Source organism: Mytilus edulis, chromosome 5 (assembly GCF_963676685.1).
Source record: "Mytilus edulis chromosome 5, xbMytEdul2.2, whole genome shotgun sequence".
In the NCBI taxonomy this organism is placed as follows: Eukaryota; Metazoa; Mollusca; class Bivalvia; order Mytilida; family Mytilidae; genus Mytilus; species Mytilus edulis.
In genome coordinates this window covers 77,063,811-77,091,283 of record NC_092348.1, presented here as the reverse complement: position 1 = coordinate 77,091,283, position 27,473 = coordinate 77,063,811, and the positions used below count along the sequence as shown (strand labels likewise).

Sequence of the window (27,473 nt, the reverse complement as noted above, 5' to 3'; positions counted from 1 at the left end):
GTCAATAAATCCAAATTTGAAATTTACACTAAAATAGGGGGCCATTTTAGGACCTTATTGAACATGCTCCTTTCCATTCTTTCATTTGCGCAGATTTCTTTTTAGCTCACCTGGCCCGTCATCCGTCGTCGTTAACTTTTACAAAAATCTTCTCCTCTGAAACTACTGGGCCAAATTAATCCAAACTTGGCCACAATCATCATTGGGGTATCTAGTTAAAAAAATTTGTGGCGTGACCCGTCCAACCGACCAAGATGGCCGCCATGGCTAAAAATAAAACATAGGGGTCAAATGCAGTTTTTGGCCTATAACTCAAAAACCAAAGTATTTAAGGGCATACGATACAGTTACAGGGAAGGTAATGACGTTGCTAACGTAATTTGTTGTTTTCGCGACGTCAAACTGTGACATATCGGGACAAGATGCATTTTTTGACTGATTTTTATCATTCAAACTGATTTAATTTGAAAACGAGTTCATGGACCCATATTTTTCAAAACGGCATTTTGTTTCATTTTGCAGGGAGATTATATGACCCAAATTTTATAATTAGTTATCAAAAGTACCAGGATTATAATTTTATACGCCAGACGCGCGTTTCGTCTACATAAGACTCATCAGTGACGCTCAGATCAAAATAGTTAAAAAGCCAAACAAATACAAAGTTGAAGAGCATATAAAACTGTAAATAGAGGATTTTTTTTAATTTTGATAAACATGCAGTAAAAATGACGTTTTTTCCTCAATGCATGAACATTTGATAAATATGAGTTATTTCTGAATAAAAAAATGCATATTTTTTAAGGATAATTATAAAATACAGAAATTACCGATTATTTAACAAAAAACAATTTGTGTTTATCTTTTATAACAAAAAAGTAATGTCTTTCTTTCGAAAAAGAAATTACGGCAACAAATCTGAATTTTGAGCAAATATACAAAATTTCGACCTCATTTTACTCAAAAAGTAGCACATGAAGGTATATTTTTTGTTACATATTTGATTTAATCAGGTAAAAAATAGCCTATATGCAAATTTTCATGAACTTGTAAATACAGGATCAAAACTGTATCGTATGCCCTTAAAGCAGATCTGAAATGGGACAGGGGTTAAAAAATCCACTAGCCCGACGCCCGGGACTACAGCATTTAGGCCTCGGGCAACCAAATTTGTAACCCAATATGCCCGACGGACTAGTGAGAAAAAATTTTGGTGTTTCTAAAATAGAACGGGACAACTCCCCTCATCACTTTTCTATCTAAGCCAATCAGATTCGACTACGTCATCAGAATGTTAACATATTTTGTACAAGTTTTAAAATAGAACAAATAACTTTGAATTGATCCCGAACTTTCAATATCGATGTATCAGTACAGGCTTTATATGAAACCTGATTGCACCTCCTTCTGAATAATTTATTGCAATATAAATGTGAATCTTTTTTGGCAGCAGAAACCTGACTTTTGTCAGATATAACCTTTGAAACATGTTATGATCGTCATTTTGTTATTGTTTACATACTGTAAAGAAGCCTCCAGAACCATGATCTAATAATGAACAGTCTCGGAAAACTTTAATAAAGACAACAGTAGTATACCGCTGTACAAAACTCAAAAATCCATGGACAAAAAACAAAATCAGGGTAAAAAACTAAAACCGAGGGAAACGCATTAAATATAAGAGAAGAACAAGTACACAACACTAAAAATGTAACACACACAGAAACGGACTAAGCATCAGACAAAATCCCACGAGAATAACAAATATAACATCTAAACCAAAAACGTGAATTTGAGATAGACAAGTACCGTGACATGTATTGTCGCAATGTGAATTTACACTAAAAATAAAAGAAAACAAACTACGCAATGTTAAAATGAAACACACACTAAAACGAACAGTATTAAAACAATGGCCATCTTCCTGACTTGGTACAAGACATTTTAAAGGAAAAAATGGTGTGTTGAACCTGGTTTTGAGGCATGCCAAGCCTTACACTTTAATGGCAATGTTAAATATAACATTGAAATGACAACATACAGGACTACAATACAAATAAAAATGAGGAAACATATTAGACAAAAAAAAAACCCACATGATTAATAGATAACAAAAGGCAAGTCCAAGTGTTCCCGAGCATATTCCAAGATAGCCTCTATTGTATTTATTGTGAACATGTTCTCATCCTGATTATGCATGAAATATTTGCCACTGGACGTTAAGCAACCAACAATCAATCAATCGATGTTTAAAGAAAAACTTTTTACAAATACAATTTCAGTTAAGTTAAAAGGCCGTGCTTAGGTTGTAATCTATTAAAGGCCACAATTAGCTTACCTGTAATAAATGTAAATATGGACATTACTGAACTTTGTTTATAAAACAATTATAGAAAATAAAAGCTATAGATGGTGATATTTATTCACATAAATATTAGTGGTTATAATTTTATAAACTGATAACCAATATGAGCATTACGTAATTAGTCAGCTGATAATTCTTTTAAACAAACGCGATAATGTATCTGGTAAAAACCCTCAAGAACTTGAAGACTTGTATCATGTTGGGATTTAGGCAACTCATTATTAAAGAATATTTAGTGAATATTCAATTATCAATTACTTATATATATATCTCCTAATGCCAGTAATTGGATAGTTTTGAGTATTTAATTTGCACAAATCTACTGTAAAATTGATCAAAATTGTTAACTTTATATAATTCATTGTTTTTGCAGCAAACTCAGAATTTGTGAGGCAAACTAGGGCTAGCGGGTCAGTTTTGCTGGGCTAGTAGTTCTTCCAACAGGGCTAGTAAAATCATGCTACCAATTAGCCGTGGGCTAGTGAGCTAATACAAAATTTCTTAACCCCTGAATGGGATAAAATTGTTTATCAGGTCAAAATCTATGTGCCCTGAAATTTTGAGATGAATTGGACAACCCGTTGTTGGGTTGCTGCCCCTGAATTAGTAATTTTTAGGAAATTTTGCAGTTTTTGGTTATTATCTTGAATATTATTATAGATAGAGATAAACTGTAAACAGCAATAATGTTCAGCAAAGTAAGATATACAAATAAGTCAACATGACTGAAATGGTCAGTTGACCCCTTTAGGAGTTATTGCCCTTTATAGTCAATTTTTTACCATTTTTCGTAAAACTTAGTAATCTCTTACAAAAATCTTCTCCTCTGAAACTTATTACTGGGCCAAATTAATCCAAACTTGGCCACAATCATCATTGGGGTAATTTAAAAAATGTGTGGCGTGACCTGGCCAACAAACCAAGACGGCCGCCATGGCTAAAAATAGAACATAAGGGTCAAATGCAGTTTTTGGCTTAATACTCAAAAACCAAAGAATTAGAGCAAATCTGATTGGGATAAAATTGTTTATCAGGTCAAGATCTATGTGCCCTGAAATTTGTAAATGAATCAGACAACCGGTTGTTGGGTTGCTGCCCCTGAATTGGTAATTTAAAGGAAATTTTGCTGTTTTTGGTTATTATCTTTAATATTATTATAGATAGAGATAAACTGTAAACAGCAATGATGTACAGCATAGTAAGATTTACAAATAAGTCAACATTACCGAAATGGTCAGTGGACCCCTTTAGGAGTTATTGCCCTTTATAGTCAATTTTTAACCATTTTTAGCTCACCTGACCTGAAAGGTCAAGTGAGCTTTTCTCATCACTTGGCGTCCGTCGTCCGTCGTCTGTCGTCCGTAAACTTTTACAAAAATCTTCTCCTCTGAACCTACTGGGCCAAATTTAACCAAACTTGTCCACAATCATCATTGGGGTATCTAGTTAAAAAAATGTGTCCAATGACCTGGCCATCCAACCAAGATGGCCGCCATGGCTAAAAATAGAACACAGGGGTAAAATGTATATTTTGGCCTATATCTTTGAAACCAAAGCATTTAGAGCAAAATTGATGATCAGGTCAAGATCTATCAGCCCTGAAATTTTCAGACGAATCGGACAATCTGTTGTTGGGTTGCTGCCCCTGAATTGTTTTTTTTAAGGAAATTTTGCAGTTTTTGGTTATTATCTTGAATACTATTATAGATAGAGATAAACTGTAAACAGCAATAATGTTCAGCAAAGTAAGACCTACAAATAGGTCAACTTGACCAAAATTGTCAGTCAACCCCTTAAGGAGTTATTGCTCTTTATAGTCAATTTTCAACAACTTTTCGTCATTTTTTGTAACTTGTACAAAAATCTTCTTCTCTGAAACTACTTAACCAAATTTAACCAAACTTGGCCACAATTATCATTAAGGTATATAGTTGAAAAAATGTGTCCGATGACTCCCGCTACCAAACAAAATGGCCGACATGGCTAAAATTAGAACATAGTGGTAAAATGCAGTTTTTGCCTTATATCTTTGAAACTAAGACATTTAGGGCAAATCTTTTAAGATTTAAATGTCCATCAGAATAAGATCTATCCCCTCACAAATTTTCAGATGAATCTGTCAACCCATTGTTGAGTTGCTGCCCTAAAATTGGTAATTTTAAGGAAATTTTGCAGTTTTTGGTTATTATCTTGAAAACTATTATAGATAGAGATAAACTGTAAACAGCAATAATGTTCAGCAAAGTAAGATCTACAAATAAGTTAACATGATCAAAATTGTTAGAGGACCCCTTAAGGAGTTATTGCCTTTTATAGTCAATATTGAACAACTTTTTGTCATTTTTGTAACTTGTAACTTGTACAAAAATCTTCTTTTCTAAAACTATGGGCCAAATTTAACCAAACTTGGCAACAAACATTACTAGGGTATCTCTTTAAAAAAACTGTCTAATGACCCTGCTTACCAACCAAGATGGCCGACTTCAGTAAATACAGTAACAGGTGAGCGACACAGGCTCTTGAGAGCCTCTAGTTCTTAAATCTTAGTAATCTTTTACAAAAATCTTCTCCTCTGAAACTACTTGGCCAAATTAATCTAAACTTGGCCACAATCATCATTGGGGTATCTAGTTATAAAAATGTTTGGCGTGACCTGGCGAACAAACCAAGATGGCCGCCACAGCTTAAAACAGAACATAGGGGTAAAATGCAGTTTTTGGCTTATAACTCAAAAACCAAAGCATTAATAGGAAATCTGACAAGATGTAAAATTGATTATCAGGTCAAGATCTATGTGCCCAGAAATTTTCAGATAAATCAGACAACCTGATGTTGGGTTGCTGCCCCTGAATTAGTAATTTTAAGGAAATTTTGCTGTTATTGGTTATTATCTTGAATATTATTATAGATAGAGATAAACTGTAAACAGCAATGATGTACAACATAGTAAGATTTACAAATAAGTCAACATGACTGAAATGGTCAGTTAACCCCTTTAGGAGTTATTGCCCTTTATAGTCAATTTTTAACCATTTTTCGTAAATCTAAGTAATCTTTTACAAAAATCTTCTCCTCTGAAACTACTGGGCCAAAATAATCCAAACTTGGCCACAATCATCATTAGGGTATCTCGTTTAAAAAATGTGTGGCGTGACCCGGCCAACCAACCAAGATGGCCGCCACAGCTTAAAATAGAACATAGGGGTAAAATGCAGTTTTTGGCTTATAACTCAAAAACCAAAGCATTAAGAGGAAATCTGATTAGATGTAAAATTGGTTATCAGGTCGAGATCTATGTGCCCAGAATTTACAGATGATTCAGACAACCTGATGTTGGGTTGCTGCCCCTGAATTAGTAATTTTAAGGAAATTTTGCTGTTATTGGTTATTATCTCAAATATTATTATAGATAGAGATTAACTGTAAACAGCAATGATGTACAGCATAGTAAGATTTACAAATAAGTCAACATTACGGAAATGGTCAGTGGACCCTTTAGGAGTTATTGCCCTTTATAGTCAATTTTTAACCATTTTTCTTAAATCTTAGTAATCTTTTACAAAAATCTTCTCCTCTGAAAAACTACGTGGCCAAATTAATCAAACCTTGGCCACAATCATCATTTGGGTATCTAGTTATAGAAATGTGTGGCGTGACCCGGCAAACTAACCAAGATGGCCGCCACAGCTTAAAATAGAACATAGGGGTAAAATGCAGTTTTTGGCTTAAATCTCAAAAACCAAAGCATTTAGAGGAAATCTGACAAGATGTAAAATTGATTATCAGGTCAAGATCTATGTGTCCAGAAATTAACAGATGAATCAGACCACCTGATGTTGGGTTGCTGCCCCTGAATTAGTAATTTTAAGGAAATTTTGCTGTTATTGGTTATTATCTTGAATATTATTATAGATAGAGATAAACTGTGAACAGCAACAATGTTCAGCAAAGTAAGATTTACAAATAAGTCACCATGACTGAAATGGTCAGTTGACCCCTTTAGGACTTATTGCCCTTTATAGTCAATTTTTAACCATTTTTCTTAAATCTTAGTGATCTTTTACAAAAATCTTCTCCTCTGAAACTACTGGGCCAAATTAATCCAAACTTGGCCACAATCATCATTAGGGTATCTTGTTTAAAAATGTGTGGCCAGACCCGGCCAACCAACCAAGATGGCCGCCACAGCTTAAAATAGAACAGGGGGTAAAATGCAGTTTTTGGCTTATAACTCAAAAACCAAAGCATTAAGAGGAAATCTGAGAAGATGTAAAATTGATTATCAGGTCAAGATCTATGTGCCCAGAAATTTTCAGATAAATCAGACAACCTGATGTTGGGTTGCTGCCCCTGAATTAGTAATTTTAAGGAAATTTTGCTGTTATTGGTTATTATCTTGAATATTATTATAGATAGAGATAAACTGCAAAAAGCAACAATGTTCAGCAAAGTAAGATTTACAAATAAGTCAACATGATTGAAATGGTCAGTTGACCCCTTTAGGAGTTATTGCCCTGTATAGTCCATTTTTAACCATTTTTCGTAAATCCAAGTAATCTTTTACAAAAATCTTCTCTGAAACTACTGGGAAAATTAATCCAAACTTGGCCACAATCATCATTAGGGTATCTAGTTTAAAAATGTGTGGTGTGACCCGGCCAACCAACCAAGATGGCCGCCACAGCTTAAAATAGAACATAGGGGTAAAATGCAGTTTTTGGCTTATAACTCAAAAACCAAAGCATTAAGAGGAAATCTGATAAGATGTAAAATTGATTATCAGGTCGAAATCTATGTGCCCAGAAATTTACAGATGAATCAGACAACCTGATGTTGGGTTGCTGCCCCTGAATTAGTAATTTTAAGGAAATTTTGCTGTTATTGGTTATTATCTTGAATATTATTATAGATAGAGATAAACTGTAAACAGCAACAATGTTCAGCAAAGTAAGATTTACAAATAAGTCAACATGACTGAAATGGTCAGTTGACCCCTTTAGGACTTATTGCCCTTTATAGTCAATTTTTAACCATTTTTCTTAAATCTTAGTAATCTTTTACAAAAATCTTCTCCTCTGAAACTACTGGGCCAAATTAATCCAAACTTGGCCACAATCATCATTAGGGTATCTTGTTTAAAAATGTGTGGCGTGACCCGGCCAACCAACCAAGATGGCCGCCACAGCTTAAAATAGAACATGGGGTAAAATGCAGTTTTTGGCTTATAACTCAAAAACCAAAGCATTAAGAGGAAATCTGATTAGATGTAAAATTGATTATCAGGTCGAAATTTATGTGCCCAGAAATTTACAGATGAATCAGACAACCTGATGTTGGGTTGCTGCCCCTGAATTAGTAATTTTAAGGAAATTTTGCTGTTATTGGTTATTATCTTGAATATTATTATAGATAGAGATAAACTGTAAACAGCAACAATGTTCAGCAAAGTAAGATTTACAAATAAGTCAACATGACTGAAATGGTCAGTTGACCCCTTTAGGACTTATTGCCCTTTATAATCAATTTTTAACCATTTTTCGTAAATCTTAGTAATCTTTTACAAAAATCTTCTCCTCTGAAACTACTGGGCCAAATTAATCCAAACTTGGCCACAATCATCATTAGGGTATCTTGTTTAAAAATGTGTGGCGTGACCCGGCCAACCAACCAAGATGGCCGCCACAGCTTAAAATAGAACATGGGGTAAAATGCAGTTTTTGGCTTATAACTCAAAAACCAAAGCATTAAGAGGAAATCTGACAAGATGTAAAATTGATTATCAGGTCGAAATCTATGTGCCCAGAAATTTACAGATGAATCAGACAACCTGATGTTGGGTTGCTGCCCCTGAATTAGTAATTTTAAGGAAATTTTGCTGTTATTGGTTATTATCTTGAATATTATTATAGATAGAGATAAACTAAACAGCATCAATGTTCAGCAAAGTAAGATTTACAAATAAGTCAACAGGACTGAAATGGTCAGTTGACCCCTTTAGGAGTTATTGCCCTGTATAGTCAATTTTTAACCATTTTTCGTAAATCTTAGTTATCTTTTACCAAAATCTTCTCCTCTGAAACTCCTGGTTCAAATTAATCCAAACTTGGCCACAATCATCATTGGGGTATCTTGTTAAAGAAATGTGTGGCGTAACCCGGCCAACCAACCAAGATGGCTGCCACAGCTTAAAATAGAACATAGGGGTAAAATGCAGTTTTTGGCTTATATCTCAAAAACCAAAGCATTTAGAGGAAATCTGACAAGATGTAAAATTGATTATCAGGTCAAAATCTATGTGTCCAGAAATTAACAGATGAATCAGACCACCTGATGTTGGGTTGCTGCCCCTGAATTAGTAATTTTAAGGAAATTTTGCTGTTATTGGTTATTATCTTGAATATTATTATAGATAGAGATAAACTGTAAACAGCAATGATGTACAACATAGTAAGATTTACAAATAAGTCAATATGACTGAAATGGTCAGTTGACCCTTTTAGGAGTTATTGCCCTTTATAGTCAATTTTAAACCATTTTTCGTAAATCTAAGTAATCTTTTACAGAAGTCTTCTCCTCTGAAACTACTGGGCCAAATTAATCCAAACTTGGCCACAATCATCATTAGGGTATCTCGTTAAAAAAATGTGTGGCGTGACCCGGCCAACCAACCAAGATGGCCGCCACAGCTTAAAATAGAACATAGGGGTAAAATGCAGTTTTTGGCTTATAACTCAAAAACCAAAGCATTAAGAGGAAATCTGATTGATGTAAAATTGATTATCAGGTAGAAATCTATGTGCCCAGAAATTTACAGATGAATCAGACAACCTGATGTTGGGTTGCTGCCCCTGAATTAGTAATTTTAAGGAAATTTTGCTGTTATTGGTTATTATCTTGAATATTATTATAGAGATAAACTGTAAACAGCAACAATGTTCAGCAAAGTAAGATTTACAAATAAGTCAACATGACTGAAATGGTCAGCTGACCCCTTTAGGTCTTATTGCCCTTTATAGTCAATTTTTAACCATTTTTCTTAAATCTTAGTAATCTTTTACAAAAATCTTCTTCTCTGAAACTACTGGGCCAAATTAATCCAAACTTGGCCACAATCATCATTAGGGTATCTTGTTTAAAAATGTGTGGCGTGACCCGGCCAACCAACAAAGATGGCGGCCACAGCTTAAAATAGAACATAGGGGTAAAATGCAGTTTTTGGCTTATAACTCAAAAACCAAAGCATTAAGAGAAAATCTGACAAGATGTAAAATTGATTATCAGGTCAAGATCTATGTGCCCAGAAATTTACAGATGAATCAGACAACCTGATGTTGGGTTGCTGCCCCTGAATTAGTAATTTTAAGGAAATTTTGCTGTTATTGGTTATTATCTTGAATATTATTATAGAGATAAACTGTAAACAGCAACAATGTTCAGCAAAGTAAGATTTACAAATAAGTCATCATGACTGAAATGGTCAATTGACCTCTTAAGGAGTTATTGCCCTTTATAGTCAATTTTTAACCATTTTTTGTAAATCTTAGTTATCTTTTACAAAAATCTTCTCCTCTTAAACTACTGGGCCAAATTAATCCAAACTTGGCCACAATCATCATTAGGGTATCTAGTTTAAAAATGTGTGGCGTGACCCGGCCAACCAACCAAGATGGCCGCCACAGCTTAAAATAGTACATGGGGTAAAATGCAGTTTTTGGCTTATAACTCAAAAACCAAAGCATTAAGAGGAAATCTGATTAGATGTAAAATTGATTATCAGGTCGAAATTTATGTGCCCAGAAATTTACAGATGAATCAGACAACCTGATGTTGGGTTGCTGCCCCTGAATTAGTAATTTTAAGGAAATTTTGCTGTTATTGGTTATTATCTTGAATATTATTATAGATAGAGATAAACTGTAAACAGCAACAATGTTCAGCAAAGTAAGATTTACAAATAAGTCAACATGACTGAAATGGTCAGTTGACTCCTTTAGGACTTATTGCCCTTTATAATCAATTTTTAACCATTTTTCGTAAATCTTAGTAATCTTTTACAAAAATCTTCTCCTCTGAAACTACTGGGCCAAATTAATCCAAACTTGGCCACAATCATCATTAGGGTATCTTGTTTACAAAATGTGTGGCGTGACCCGGCCAACCAACCAAGATGGCTGCAACAGCTTAAAATAGAACATAGGGGTAAAATGCAGTTTTCGGCTTATAACTCAAAAATCAAAGCATTAAGAGAAAATCTGACAAGATGTAAAATTGATTATCAGGTCAAGATCTATGTGCCCAGAAATTTTCAGATAAATCAGACAACCTGATGTTGGGTTGCTGCCCCTGAATTAGTAATTTTAAGGAAATTTTGCTGTTATTGGTTATTATCTTGAATATTATTATAGATAGAGATAAACTGTAAACAGCAACAATGTTCAGCAAAGTAAGATTTACAAATAAGTCAACATGACTGAAATGGTCAATTGACCCCTTTAGGAGTTATTGCCCTTTATAGTCAATTTTTAACCATTTTTCGTAAATCTTAGTAATCTTTTACAAAAATCTTCTCCTCTGAAACTACTGGGCCAAATTACTCCAAACTTGGCCACAATCATCATTAGGGTATCTAGTTGAAAAATGTGTGGCGTGACCCGGCCAACCAACCAAGATGGCCGCCACAGCTTAAAATAGTACATGGGGTAAAATGCAGATTTTGGCTTATAACTCAAAAACCAAAGCATTAAGAGGAAATCTGACAAGATGTTAAATTGATTATCAGGTCCAGATCTATGTGCCCAGAAATTTTCAGATAAATCAGACAACCTGATGTTGGGTTGCTGCCCCTGAATTTGTAATTTTAAGGAAATTTTGCTGTTATTGGTTATTATCTTGAATATTATTATAGATAGAGATAAACTGTAAACAGCAACAATGTTCAGCAAAGTAAGATTTACAAATAAGTCAACATGACTGAAATGGTCAGTTGACCCCTTTAGGAGTTATTGCCCTGTATAGTCAATTTTTAACCATTTTTCGTAAATCTTAGTTATCTTTTACAAAAATCTTCTCCTCTGAAACTACTGGTTCAAATTAATCCAAACTTGGCCACAATCGTCATTGGGGTATTTAGTTAAAGAAATGTGTGGCGTAATCCGGCCAACCAACCAAGATGGCTGCCACAGCTTAAAATAAAAACATATGGGTAAAATGCAGTTTTTGGCTTATATCTCAAAAACCAAAGCATTTAGAGAAAATATGACAAGATGTAAAATTGATTATCAGGTCAAGATCTATGTGTCCAGAAATTTACAGATGAATCAGACAACCTGATGTTGGGTTGCTGCCCCTGAATTAGTAATTTTAAGGAAATTTTGCTGGTATTGGTTATTATCTTGAATATTATTATAGATAGAGATAAACTAAACAGCATCAATGTTCAGCAAAGTAAGATTTACAAATAAGTCAACAGGACTGAAATGGTCAGTTGACCCCTTTAGGAGTTATTGCCCTGTATAGTCAATTTTTAACCATTTTTCGTAAATCTTAGTTATCTTTTACCAAAATCTTCTCCTCTGAAACTCCTGGTTCAAATTAATCCAAACTTGGCCACAATCATCATTGGGGTATCTTGTTAAAGAAATGTGTGGCGTAACCCGGCCAACCAACCAAGATGGCTGCCACAGCTTAAAATAGAACATAGGGGTAAAATGCAGTTTTTGGCTTATATCTCAAAAACCAAAGCATTTAGAGGAAATCTGACAAGATGTAAAATTGATTATCAGGTCAAAATCTATGTGTCCAGAAATTAACAGATGAATCAGACCACCTGATGTTGGGTTGCTGCCCCTGAATTAGTAATTTTAAGGAAATTTTGCTGTTATTGGTTATTATCTTGAATATTATTATAGATAGAGATAAACTGTAAACAGCAATGATGTACAACATAGTAAGATTTACAAATAAGTCAATATGACTGAAATGGTCAGTTGACCCTTTTAGGAGTTATTGCCCTTTATAGTCAATTTTAAACCATTTTTCGTAAATCTAAGTAATCTTTTACAGAAGTCTTCTCCTCTGAAACTACTGGGCCAAATTAATCCAAACTTGGCCACAATCATCATTAGGGTATCTCGTTAAAAAAATGTGTGGCGTGACCCGGCCAACCAACCAAGATGGCCGCCACAGCTTAAAATAGAACATAGGGGTAAAATGCAGTTTTTGGCTTATAACTCAAAAACCAAAGCATTAAGAGGAAATCTGATTGATGTAAAATTGATTATCAGGTAGAAATCTATGTGCCCAGAAATTTACAGATGAATCAGACAACCTGATGTTGGGTTGCTGCCCCTGAATTAGTAATTTTAAGGAAATTTTGCTGTTATTGGTTATTATCTTGAATATTATTATAGAGATAAACTGTAAACAGCAACAATGTTCAGCAAAGTAAGATTTACAAATAAGTCAACATGACTGAAATGGTCAGCTGACCCCTTTAGGTCTTATTGCCCTTTATAGTCAATTTTTAACCATTTTTCTTAAATCTTAGTAATCTTTTACAAAAATCTTCTTCTCTGAAACTACTGGGCCAAATTAATCCAAACTTGGCCACAATCATCATTAGGGTATCTAGTTTAAAAATGTGTGGCGTGACCCGGCCAACCAACAAAGATGGCGGCCACAGCTTAAAATAGAACATAGGGGTAAAATGCAGTTTTTGGCTTATAACTCAAAAACCAAAGCATTAAGAGAAAATCTGACAAGATGTAAAATTGATTATCAGGTCAAGATCTATGTGCCCAGAAATTTACAGATGAATCAGACAACCTGATGTTGGGTTGCTGCCCCTGAATTAGTAATTTTAAGGAAATTTTGCTGTTATTGGTTATTATCTTGAATATTATTATAGAGATAAACTGTAAACAGCAACAATGTTCAGCAAAGTAAGATTTACAAATAAGTCATCATGACTGAAATGGTCAATTGACCTCTTAAGGAGTTATTGCCCTTTATAGTCAATTTTTAACCATTTTTCGTAAATCTTAGTTATCTTTTACAAAAATCTTCTCCTCTTAAACTACTGGGCCAAATTAATCCAAACTTGGCCACAATCATCATTAGGGTATCTAGTTTAAAAATGTGTGGCGTGACCCGGCCAACCAACCAAGATGGCCGCCACAGCTTAAAATAGTACATGGGGTAAAATGCAGTTTTTGGCTTATAACTCAAAAACCAAAGCATTAAGAGGAAATCTGATTAGATGTAAAATTGATTATCAGGTCGAAATTTATGTGCCCAGAAATTTACAGATGAATCAGACAACCTGATGTTGGGTTGCTGCCCCTGAATTAGTAATTTTAAGGAAATTTTGCTGTTATTGGTTATTATCTTGAATATTATTATAGATAGAGATAAACTGTAAACAGCAACAATGTTCAGCAAAGTAAGATTTACAAATAAGTCAACATGACTGAAATGGTCAGTTGACTCCTTTAGGACTTATTGCCCTTTATAATCAATTTTTAACCATTTTTCGTAAATCTTAGTAATCTTTTACAAAAATCTTCTCCTCTGAAACTACTGGGCCAAATTAATCCAAACTTGGCCACAATCATCATTAGGGTATCTTGTTTACAAAATGTGTGGCGTGACCCGGCCAACCAACCAAGATGGCCGAACAGCTTAAAATAGAACATAGGGGTAAAATGCAGTTTTCGGCTTATAACTCAAAAATCAAAGCATTAAGAGAAAATCTGACAAGATGTAAAATTGATTATCAGGTCAAGATCTATGTGCCCAGAAATTTTCAGATAAATCAGACAACCTGATGTTGGGTTGCTGCCCCTGAATTAGTAATTTTAAGGAAATTTTGCTGTTATTGGTTATTATCTTGAATATTATTATAGATAGAGATAAACTGTAAACAGCAACAATGTTCAGCAAAGTAAGATTTACAAATAAGTCAACATGACTGAAATGGTCAATTGACCCCTTTAGGAGTTATTGCCCTTTATAGTCAATTTTTAACCATTTTTCGTAAATCTTAGTAATCTTTTACAAAAATCTTCTCCTCTGAAACTACTGGGCCAAATTAATCCAAACTTGGCCACAATCATCATTAGGGTATCTAGTTGAAAAAATGTGTGGCGTGACCCGGCCAACCAACCAAGATGGCCGCCACAGCTTAAAATAGTACATGGGGTAAAATGCAGATTTTGGCTTATAACTCAAAAACCAAAGCATTAAGAGGAAATCTGACAAGATGTAAAATTGATTATCAGGTCCAGATCTATGTGCCCAGAAATTTTCAGATAAATCAGACAACCTGATGTTGGGTTGCTGCCCCTGAATTTGTAATTTTAAGGAAATTTTGCTGTTATTGGTTATTATCTTGAATATTATTATAGATAGAGATAAACTGTAAACAGCAACAATGTTCAGCAAAGTAAGATTTACAAATAAGTCAACATGACTGAAATGGTCAGTTGACCCCTTTAGGAGTTATTGCCCTGTATAGTCAATTTTTAACCATTTTTCGTAAATCTTAGTTATCTTTTACAAAAATCTTCTCCTCTGAAACTACTGGTTCAAATTAATCCAAACTTGGCCACAATCGTCATTGGGGTATTTAGTTAAAGAAATGTGTGGCGTAATCCGGCCAACCAACCAAGATGGCTGCCACAGCTTAAAATAGAACATATGGGTAAAATGCAGTTTTTGGCTTATATCTCAAAAACCAAAGCATTTAGAGAAAATATGACAAGATGTAAAATTGATTATCAGGTCAAGATCTATGTGTCCAGAAATTTACAGATGAATCAGACAACCTGATGTTGGGTTGCTGCCCCTGAATTAGTAATTTTAAGGAAATTTTGCTGGTATTGGTTATTATCTTGAATATTATTATAGATAGAGATAAACCGTAAACAGCAACAATGTTCAGCAAAGTAAGATTTACAAATAAGTCAACATGACTGAAATGGTCAGCTGACCCCTTTAGGAGTTATTGCCCTTTATAGTCAATTTTTAACCATTTCTCGTAAATCTTAGTTATCTTTTACAGAAGTCTTCTCCTCTGAAACTACTGGGCCAAATTAATCCAAACTTGGCCACAATCATCATTGGTTTATCTAGTTTAAAAAATGTGTGGCGTGACCCGGCCAACCAACCAAGATGGCTGCCACAGCTTAAAATAGAACATAGGGGTAAAATGCAGTTTTTGGCTTATAACTCAAAATCCGAAGCATTAAGAGAAAATCTGACAAGATGTAAAATTGATTATCAGGTCAAGATCTATGTGCTCAGAAATTTTTAGATAAATCAGAAAACCTGATGTTGGGTTGCTGCCCCTGAATTAGAAATTTTAAGGAAATTTTGCTGGTATTGGTTATTATCTTGAATATTATTATAGATAGAGATAAACTGTAAACAGCAACAATGTTCAGCAAAGTAAGATTTACAAATAAGTCAACATGACTGAAATGGTCAATTGACCCCTTTAGGAGTTATTGCCCTTTATAGTCAATTTTTAACCATTTTCGTAAATCTTAGTAATCTTTATCAAAAATCATCTCCTCTGAAACTACTGGGCCAAGTTCATTATAGATAAAGATTATTGTAAGCAGCAAGAATGTTCAGCATAGTACGATGTACAAACACATCACCATCACCAAAACACAATTTTGTCATGAATCCATCTGCATCCTTTGTTTAATATTCACATAGACCAAGGTGAGCGAAACAGGCTCTTTAGAGCCTCTAGTTTTATTTGCGCCGATTTTATTTTTTCTTCTTATTGGATTTGCAGGTAAGTTACAGGTTAGTTAATACATTTACATGGGCTGAGCACAGAGTATATAGACAAATCAAGGGACATTGGTAAATTGCTATCTCATTTTTTTCTGGTGACCATTCCTTCCCACAAATGAGATTGATGACTGCTTCACATTGACAATATGTCTGAAGCTCCTTCTGATGACAAATGTCTTACATTCTTAGCCTACAGAATAAGTACATATATAAGCACAGTGCAACCCTATCCACCTCATTTCTGAGCAGCTGAACCCAACTTATATGTTGACACGTATGTTAAAATGCAAACTCTAGAAAAGCCTGCATCAGTACATAAGCCAGACAAAGAAAGGATGGACTTTGTTATCATGACAATTATGCCAGATATAGAAGAGACAAAATCACAAGAAAGGAATATATTAGATGTGTTGCGTAAAAACACTCGACAAAAACAGATTTATGATTTGAATATATTCTGTTTAAATGGATTTGAATGCTGTAAATAGATATGTAATTCTTCAATTTAGCTCAAAACCCTACTTTCACCTCCCCGGTGTGAGCAGAAAACAACAGTTATATACAAGTTATGATTGACAATTCATTACATTTGTACAAATGGCTAATGGAAGAGGTCTATAATGATAAATGAAAAATAACATGACTGGGATAGAGAGTTGTCTCATTGGCACTCATACCACATCTTCTTATATCTTTTCACCTGTAATTTACCTTTTAAAAAAATTAGCGCAAATGAAAAAAAAACCCAGTGCAAATGAAAGAAAAATTTGGCGCAAATGCAAAACGCCACATCAGACATTGATTAAAGAACTTTCAAAACAGAGGCCATACTCAGATTGAACACATTGCACAAAATCTACAGGGATATGGCATGACATTAAACTTTGTCTTGATTTTGTTCACAAAATTCCATCATACTATTGTTTTTTGAGATAACTATCAAACCGTATCAAAAAGTCTTAGTTGTACAGATACACCAGACTGACAGATTAACTTGATGAACAAAATTGTCTTTTTCTCAATTAAAGAGAATGCTGAGGTGTTATAAAGTTACCATATTTTATGACATTTTTACCTAAGACTATTATGTCTGTTTGTTTTGATCACACATTGTTGTTAATAAAAAGAAATTCTGTGTGACTGTTATACAAATGAGAGGTTTCACTAGCTATAAAACCAGGTTTAATCCACCCTTTTTGTTGAGCCTGCAACTTTTGTTGCAGAAAGCTCTTCATAGGAATATTGACCCAGAGGCAGTGTTAGCTAACTTTTTAAAAGCTTTATATTTTAGAAGGTATAAGACCTGTATGCTTCATACTTTGTATATAGATGCCTCATGTTACGAACTCTCCATCAGTCACATGTCCAATGTTCTTGACCTCATTTTCATGGCCATGGTTCAGTGACTACTTGAAAAAAAATTCTCTCTTATTATAAGTAATTGGATAACTATATTTGGTATGTGCGTACCTTGCAAGGTCCTCATGACAGTCAGACAGTTTTCACTTGACCTCGACCTCATTTCATTGATCAGTGAACAAGGTTAAGTTTTGGTGGTCAAGTCCATTTCTCAGATACTATAAGCAATAGGTCTATTATATTTGATGTATGGAAGGACTGTAAGGTGTACATGTCTAACTGGCAGGTGTCATCTGATCTTGACCTCATTTTCATGGTTCAGTGGTTATAGTTAAGTTTTTGTGTTTTGGTCTGTTTTTCTTATACTATATGCAATAGGTCTACTATATTTGGTGTATGGAATGATTGTAAGGTGTACATGTTTAGCTGACAGGTGTCATCTGACCTTGACCTCATTTTCATGGTTCAGTGGTCAAAGTTAATTTTGAGTTTTGGTCTATTTTTCTAATACTTCATGTATTATGTCAACTAGATTTGGAATATGGAAATATTTTATTATCTATATGTCTGTTACGCAGGTTTTATTTGACCTTGACCTCATTTTCACGGTTAATTGCTAAGTGTTAAGTGTTTGTGGTTTGGTCTGTTTTTCTTAATTTATAAGCAATAAGTCAACTATATTTGCTGTATTGAAGATTTGTTAGCTGTACATATCTGCCTGGCATGGTTCATCTGACCTTGACCTCATTTTCATGGTTCATTGATCACTGTTGCGTTTTCTTGGTTACTGTTGAGTTAATGTGAGTTGTAATAAAGCTTTATATTTAGGTCTATCAACATAATATCAATGATTGGTAAAGAAGGCGAGACATTTCAGCGTGTGCACTCTTGTCTACACATTCAAGGAAATATCTGTACCTTTTCAGGAATATAACAGTTGTTTTTCATTTGTTTTGTTGTGTTTGAGGTTTAGATTTTGCAATTTGATGTATGACTTTCCGTTTGGAATTTTATCATGGAGTTCTTAATTTGGGGTATTTTCCTTTTTCATAGAATTTTTTACCAATTATTTATTTAAGTAAATGATAAAAAAATGAAATTGGGTATTTTTTTCTATTAGACTGCTTAGTTTTAATTGAACAATCTAAAACCAAACATATTCATTATTAATGTTTCAGCTCATTCAACCATTTTAAGTGTGTCTTCATTATCTAAAACTGTTTTCTTCTTTCATTCGCAGCTGATGTGTTTGTTATATATACAAGGGACAGAGATTCAAGTCATTTGGGTGACGGCAAGCTGTACAACAAGGACTTGTCATCCTTTACAAAACATTATCTATTGAAAGAACTGACAGCTAAAAACAGAGGACTTAGTGTGAATGAAACATTTTCACCATACCAGAAAAGTCACATCCGGAAAATTGTTCTGAAAAAATGACAAAGTTCTTACTGTTTGTATTTATAGTCAATGTTTTTTTTTTAATGATTTATACATTCAATTTCACAACTGAAATAGTGACCATGCTGTATTGATATAACTTGGAGGCTATTCAAGAAATGACAAAATGAAGGGATCCAGAGGCATTTAATTAAAATATATGGTTGATGGAGCTTATTTGGCTTGAGGCATTAGAACCCATTGGAACCTCCCCCCTTTTTTTTGACAATCAATGCATTTGAATGGGGATATATAGTTGGACCGTACCCCCTTGTGAAAATGGCTGGATCAGCCCCTGCTGATACACCAATTTTGGCAATTACCTTTCATTTCATGATTTTGAGTTCAAAGACACCTCTGTTCTATTATTACAAAGTTTTTTTAAAGAAAAAAGTCACATATTTTTCATACAGAATTTGAATTACAGTGAAGTATTTATTTTTGTGACATTATGTCACATACAAGTTAATATGTTTTTCTTTGTATCTGCACAAATTTATTTATAGTGAATTATTTGTCATAATATAATAAAGCCTGGAAAAAACAAACTTGCAACCTTCTAGTCCTCAGTTTCTTTCCTTTTTTTTAGCTTGCTTGCTTAGAGTTATGCATGTTTGCTTAGCTTTTATATTATACATGTGTTTTATTTATATGTGTATTGTTATTTGTTTTTTAAATGTCAAGTCAGCTGAGAGCTCTCCAGAGGTCATGTTTACTGTGTTAATTTGTACATATGACTCTAAATAAAATTTACTAACTTACTTACTTGCTTAAGCCACAACTAACAAACTGAATTTTTGATACATTTACAATCCATTGACTTTTTTCTGGAAAATTCACCTTATTCATGTATACATGGTATATATTGAACGAAAAATTGCCAGATACATAGCAGTTAAACCTATGCCATGATAAGTTCTCTTTTCAGTAAGATATGGAGTGCTTTGCAGGACATGTAAATTAGAATGTAACTGAGCATTTATGTTTTATGTTTTGTGATTTGATGGCTATAATGTAATTACTAATGCTATGATATTAACATTATACAAATTGAATGTGTGTAGGAATTATCGTGGAGTACAGATTATGCTTTATCAATTATTTTCTCTGTTTTTCTGTTAAGACAATCTTCTTTGTGCTCTGTGTAATTGCTTTAAATCTTTGTCGACTATGGATTATGATATAAACCATTTCAGAATTATTGCACCAGGAAGTTATCATTCTTATTATAAATAATTGATTATATCTTTTTTAAATTCCGATTGCAAATTTTACATGATAACTGTTTAATAATACAAATGAACTTAAAATAGCTTATCAACAAATAATTCACATTGGCATTATTAAAATACTTAGTATATGATTCAGTTTGAGTGACCATATTGTGATTTCAGTTTGTGTATAATTTTTTATGTATTCAGTAAAGGTGTGCTTTGTTATTAACAATTAAAATTTGAAAATAAAGTTTATTTTATCTTAACTTTCTTTTTTAGCTCACCTTCCAAAAGCAAATCTTAGCTTTTGTCATCACATGGCGTCCATCGTCTTACGTCTTGGACCGTCGTCTTTGTTCGTTGGTTGTAAACTATCTCAACATCTCCTCTGAAACTACTGAACCAATTCCAACCTTTAATCTGAATAATCCTTATGGTATTTAGGATAAAGTTTGTATTTTATTTTCTGTTACAGCCATGTCAATAGTTTGTTGAGTTAACTCGAATAAGTGAATATGACCAAAATTGTCAATTGACCCCTTAAGGAGTTATTTCCCTTTAAGAACAATTTTACACAATTTGGTAATCATGTGTGTATACAACTGCAAAAGAATTTCGTCAGGGTCATCCAAAGACATTTGGTTTCTGGACAATAACTTTAGGACAAGTAAATAGAAATCTATAAAATTTAAGGTTTGTAACCACAAAAGGAAGGTTGGGATTGATTTTGAGGGTCATGATTCCAACATTTTAGGAATTAGGGGCCAAACAGGGGCCCAAATAAGGATTTTTCTAGTTTCCAGTCAATAACTTGTGGGATGGTGTATGGATTCTTAGAAATTATACCACAACTTTCCATACCAAAAAGGGATGGTTAGGATTGGCTTTTTAGGGTTATGGCTTAAACCGTTTAGGAATTAAGGGCAAAAAAGGTGGAAAACAAGGGTTTCTTGGTTAATGGACAATTACTTACAATGTTGTGTTTTGGATTACATCCCTTACACTAGTTTTAAATTATGTATACAAAAATGTTGTATTGTTTTGAGGTGATTAGCTGTGTAGTGGTTAAACAATTTTTATTGGGAAAGGGGGGGGGGGGGTCAATTCAGAACAGTATAGTGTATTGCACAAAAATTTAAAAAATGAATATAAATTCAAATTATATAACCAATAAAAGATCCAAAGAACATTTAAATGGCAATTAAAGCCACTCATTAATATATATAATGATTAAATTAATGTATAGATTATTGTGGTTTTCCTATACATTGATATTGTAAAATATCAGCCAAATGAAGTTACAAAAAGAAGCATTCAATTCTTAATTGAAAAAGTATTATTGATGATAGAGTTAAGCAAATCATTACATGTGAGCCATTTAGGTTCCTGAAAGCCTCTTGATATCCAAACTGATGCTACTATAAACGGTTAGAGGTAAAACTGAGGTCCGTTGTTGAAGGTCATATCATTGACCTCTGGATATCTTTTGTGTTGCTTAGTTGATGTCTTATTAGATTGTTCCCGACATCTCTTTTAATTCGCTCACCTGGACCAAAGGCTTAGTGTGGTTTATTGTCATATGTGGCAATTGTTTGTTAACCTTTTAAACTTCCAAAAAATCTTTTCATATGAAAGTATCAAAACCAATTGCAACCAAACTTGGCCACAATCATCTTTAGACTAAAGATTATCTGTTTAAAGGTTGTTTCTGAGGGACATGTACACTATAGGATCCTATATGATTCAGAACCCTTTCATAGAAACAAACACAGTAAGAACTTCAATATATCTTTCATATGTATTTCAACAATGGTTTTATTTATAACATAAAAAGATGGGGATATAATCTGGGGATGTTGGAAAAAAAAACACAAAATGAAGAACAAGAGAGCACATGCTGAACTGTCTCGCTTTCTTCACTGAGTGATAATTTATTATATGTTGATAGTCCTAGCATATAAAGCTTTAAAGGTAGTATCACATAAACTTAACATGATCCAAAAAAATGAGGCCAAAGGCAGATAAACCAAACTGGAAAAACATGTATACACCTTAATATCATTCCATACACATATTTGACCAATTGCTTATAGTTTCAAAGAAACCAATGTTTAACAAAGCACATCTAACTTTGATGAGGAATAATAAACTTGAGGTCAGGATCAGATGAACCATGCTAGTCAGACATTATTACATGAGTCAATATAATTGTACATGAGTAAACCTTACAATCGATATATGTATTGGATATAGTTGACCTATTGCTTATAGTATGTAGGAAACAAACTTAACCATAAAAATTTAATATTGACCAATGAACCATGAAATGAGGTCACGGTCAGATAATACCTGCCAGCTAGGTACATGTACATGCATCTTAAATCATTCCATAAAAATGAGGTCAAGGTCATATAAAACCTGCCAGAATGACATGTACATCGTAAAATATGTCTATACGCTAAATTTTGTTGACCTTTTGCATATGGTATTAAAAAAAACATTAGCGTTCTGTGGAACCCAGTGCCTCGCCTACTTTTGCTGTTGTCTTTGTTTTCAGAGTCGGATCGCTATGCCTCGCTTTTGCGACAATAAGCCATAGGCTCAACAAATATAATTTTTTCTCTAGATACTATCTTTTGATTGTAAGAAGTTCCTGTCTAAGTTTGGTAAAAATTCCAGGATGGTTTATGAATCTAATAAATGTTTTAAAACCTTTAATTGCAGACTGTATGTAATTTTAAGTTGAATAAAAACTTTAGTCCATTTATCCTATTTTATAAAATATACGGAAAAACACAGATTTTTTTTTACAAAATGTCATTCTAGATACTAGCTTTCGATCATAAACAAGCTTCTGTCAAAGTTTGGTACAAAATTTACTGATTAGATGATCATTAACAAGTTTCTGTCCAAGTTTTATACAAATCCAGGATATTTTAAGAAAGTTATTAAAATTTTAAAACTTTATCCACAACGTGAATGTAATTTTAACTGACAGAAACACTAAGTCTTTTTACAAGTAAAAGACGGATGAACAGGTACTGTATTTCTTTTTTTTTTTTTACAAAATTTACTTCTAGATTCTATATTCTAGCTTCTGTTCAAGTTTGGTAGACATCCAGGATACTTTAAGAAAGTAATTACAGAATCTTTAACTACAATAGTGAATATTTGTGGACGCCGCTGCCGACGGAATGTACTAGGATCGCTATATATATAAATGTCTCGCTTTTGCGACAAAAGTCGGTTGCTTTCACATAAATTCCGGATAAAATGTCAATGAATCCGGAGTCAACCCTCTTGCGGTAGGTAGTTTGATATTCGAATTCAACTATTAGATCAATATACATGTATGTGATGACGCAAATGCGTATTTTTATCCAGAGTAGGTCTCCAGAGTATCAGTGCGTAATTTCCTAGTATTTATTATTTCTCTAAAAAATACCACGTCCATTCATAGATATTCATTTTCAATCGCGAATGCGAATTTTCGCTTTTCAGGCATATCTATAAATTCAGACCACGACAGTAAGAACTTGGCATGTGAGCTTTCAAGCACGGTCATCATTGCGTACGGTATTCCGACCTCTAACTGTCACTGTTCTCTTTTGTTTTCTTTTTTGAGTCACTGTCCTTTTATAAACTTTGAAATTTTCAAGATGCCAAGGATTTTCTACCCAAGGAATATAGATAACTTAACCTCGTACTTTTTTTGGGCCTTTTTTAAAACTCTCGTCTGGTGTACAACCTGTTAACTCATGGTATCTGTTTATATTTACATGTCTTTTTATATAAATTGGTTTTTTTAGAGTAACTATGTTCAGGTATTCATAAAATTTCTGAAATAAAATATTCTTCAAAGCCAAGTTTTCCCGTAGAATATTACCATTGATTTAGGTAAAACAAGGAAATCCTTTAAACTTGAGATGTTCTATGAGACCAAAATAAGTCTCTCTATAGATAAGAGGTCCAAATGAAGCTGATGAGTTACTCTAAAGAAAAAATACAAAACCTTATAAGTTGCATGTCACAGAGTTTCATTTCACATTGAAAATGAACTTTACACTTATGTACTATGAATACAGACAATTTCACGAGTTGAGAATTTGAAGGCATCCACGCAGGAAACAATATATAAAGAAATTATATAGATAAAATAAATGCTATCAGATTATAAAGCAAACTAAGTGCTTAAATTTATATTGCGATTGATTGTGCAATTTACATTAAACATCCGGTTTACAGAAACTGGGATTTGCAATAGGATGAAAAAATGTATCAAATGATGTTCCAAATCAAGTAATAAATTAAATAGCCGAGCTTTCAAATGTATATTCAAAAATAAGTTGTATCCCGGGGGGGAGGGGGGGTCAATTATTTCAATCCAAAAGAAAACAAAAGTTAGGCAAGAATCTTTTGGTGACCAACCATGCATAAGTCGTAGGTTCACTTATTGCTTTTTTTTTAAAGGATTATGTTATGAGGTGATAAAGGGTTATTTTCGGGCAACGTGGAACGTGGTTTGACATTTTTATTTCACGTGCAGCTGTGAAAAAAGTTCGTTATTCACCGTGAAATCAGTAAAAGTAGATCAACGTGCAAGACATAAAAATTGTTCGTGACGGTTCATCGTGAAATGGCAATTGTATTTCGCGTTCTTCCGTGCAGATACCCCTTTACGCCCCTCTGTTATCATAACTGATGACTCGACAATATCATAATGCAATTTGCTCCTACTTGTATCGTACACTTATATAGATATACATGACTTTGTATGTACTGTGGTGTACCCTGTTTCATAGACAAGGGGTACAATCAAAATCACGTGATGGATATACACACACCGGAAGTTACAGTCGAACTCGCCGCTTGAAAGGTTAGTAGTTGCATTTTCTTGTTTATATCAATTAAATTTTGATTAATAATTTAAGTTGGCACACCGAATGTCGGATAGTATGTAGTTTTAAAATACACAATTGTTTTTGCTAGAAAGCGTGCAGTTATTGCAAACACTTCGACACAGTTCCAAATTTTCGACGGATATAACACACACACTCAATATTTTTTCAACGGATAACCACACACTTTGAATATTTTTAATAAAAATTTTATAAAATTGTTTTCTTTATGATTTGTTTGGCAAAATAAATGCATGTCTCAATTCAACACCGCTACTATTGATTTATACAATAATTTTTTTTTACGATAAACGCTTGGTTTATTGTCGAAAATCCAATTTTCAAAAATTGATACCACACACACCGAAAAAAACAACGGATAACACACACACATTATTTATAAGCTAATCGCAAAGAACGTAAAAACAAACAATCATCATGACATGCAGTTCGTACTAAGTGGTTGTCTTCATGAGTTTATAGTCTAAACCATCCATTATTTAAGTTTATCTCGTATAAATAATGAAATTTTGGCTAGTATTTGCGGCAACATTTGTGCGACTTGTGATTGGATCATGCCATGCTTTTACGTATTCTGTAAAATGTTGTTTTTTTATAATTTTAAAATTGAGTCCTATACATTGTGGTACATCACAGAGGTTGACATAAATTTGTATTTCTATAATAAGTTGTATTATTTGTAATATTTTGAAAATAAAACCTCTTTTTTCATGTGGTATATTTTAATTTCTCTAATTCTTCGGCTTATCCCTTATTTATCCCTTTCCCAACCCATTGATTATCAAAATTTAATTAACGTGTGGTTCATTTGATCTCAGTACTTCATTGGTCGAAATTTAATTATGACGTCACATTTTCTTGCTTTCCATAGAATTTTCTATTGTGACGTCATGAGAAAAGGCGACCATGCCTGATGACGTCTCATATAAAGAACACAACTTTTTGCGGAACATTGCAAATCGACTAAATGTTGTCAAAAATTATAAGAGAAACAAATTCCACCACTATATCTCGTGTAATACGATATTTATCTACTCTTGACATTTAAATTTTAAATATTTAAAACACTCGGCAAGCCTCGTGTTTTAAATTTGAAAATTTAACTGTCTCGAGTGGATAAATACCGTATCACACTTGATGCAGTGGTAGAATCTATATATTAATTATTCCGTTGTTTAAACATGTGGCAACCGTATAAACAAACTTCAGCACACTTTACCAAAGTCCAAGACCAGACAATAAGGGAGCTATGATAGGTATACAGTTCAAGGATTATTCACATGAAGGTTAAGTATCCCTAAAAACGTTTATGTCTTTATTTCAATTTTATTTATTTTCATAACAAATTTACAATCATTGGAGTTCATCATTTCTCTAGTTGTTTCAATTAACATGTGTATAAAATTCAACAAATTTAATAACATACAATTAACAATAAAATAAAATATTGCCAACATGTATAACAAGTAATAAAAATATAAAACATTTTTGATGTATAAAGTATTTATGAACTTTTGGTCTTTTCATGATGTCTTTCTACATGTCCAGACAGTCCTTGAAGATATCTGTTTGATTTGAAAACTTTACTGCAAAAAGTGCATTCTTATGCTCCTGGAGATACCGTTTTTGTGTGAAGGTCTTGTTACAAATATCACATTCGTAACTAAGACCTTCAGCAACTTCGTGGGTTTTGCTATGCCTCGAAAGACTGCTTCTGAAGCGGTATGCTTTGCCGCATATCTTGCAAATGTTGGATTTTATCCCTGTGTGCATATCCATGTGGTCTTTCAGATGGGATGCACGACTAAATGTAGCTTCACATTGGGTATATTTGTGATCGCCTCCCTTGTCCTCATACAGGCAGTGGTTCTTCAGATAGGCATCTGTTGCAAATGACTTGCCACACGTTTTACATATGAATGGCTTATGGTTTTGGTGTTTTTCGCTTGCCAAATGGGAAGTAAAGTTTGACTTGCTGAAAAAACAAGCTTGCATTCATTACATGAATATGGCCCCTGTCCATCATGCCTCATCTCATGTTGTCGTAAACCACTTCGACCTTTAAATTTCTTTCCACAGTGCTTGCACAAATGTGACATATTCTATAAATAAATAGAAAGAAAATTGATTTTTTTTAAATGAAATAAGAAAAATATAAATAATCTAACAATAGATATAATCTATTTAAAAACTTATCTCTCATCGCTTCTGTTTTAAGATATGTTGGTGTCATGCGTGAGTTACTACTACGGGAGAGGTTAACGACTATGACTGGCTATAAAGCCCTTTTACGGTAGGAAAACTGAAATTTATGTATTTATATTGATATGCAAATGAGATGATTTCGGTTCTGTATGTTAATCAAACCTG

General features: G+C 33.4%; 1 protein-coding gene across 5 annotated transcripts in view; it reads left to right on the top strand.

Annotated features, from left to right (window-relative positions):
* Window positions 1–27,473, top strand: part of LOC139524483 (uncharacterized) — a 56,379-nt gene that overhangs the window by 17,651 nt on the left and 11,255 nt on the right. For 3 of the 5 annotated variants that reach the window (XM_071319270.1, XM_071319271.1, XM_071319272.1), the window contains exon 6: window positions 18,771–20,450. The exons of the other annotated variants lie outside the window; for them this stretch is intronic. In XM_071319270.1, the coding sequence (XP_071175371.1) occupies window positions 18,771–18,970 (200 nt within the window). In that variant the 3' untranslated portion in view covers window positions 18,971–20,450. Of the gene's footprint in view, window positions 1–18,770; window positions 20,451–27,473 lie in introns of those variants that run through there. 5 annotated transcript variants of the gene reach the window in all.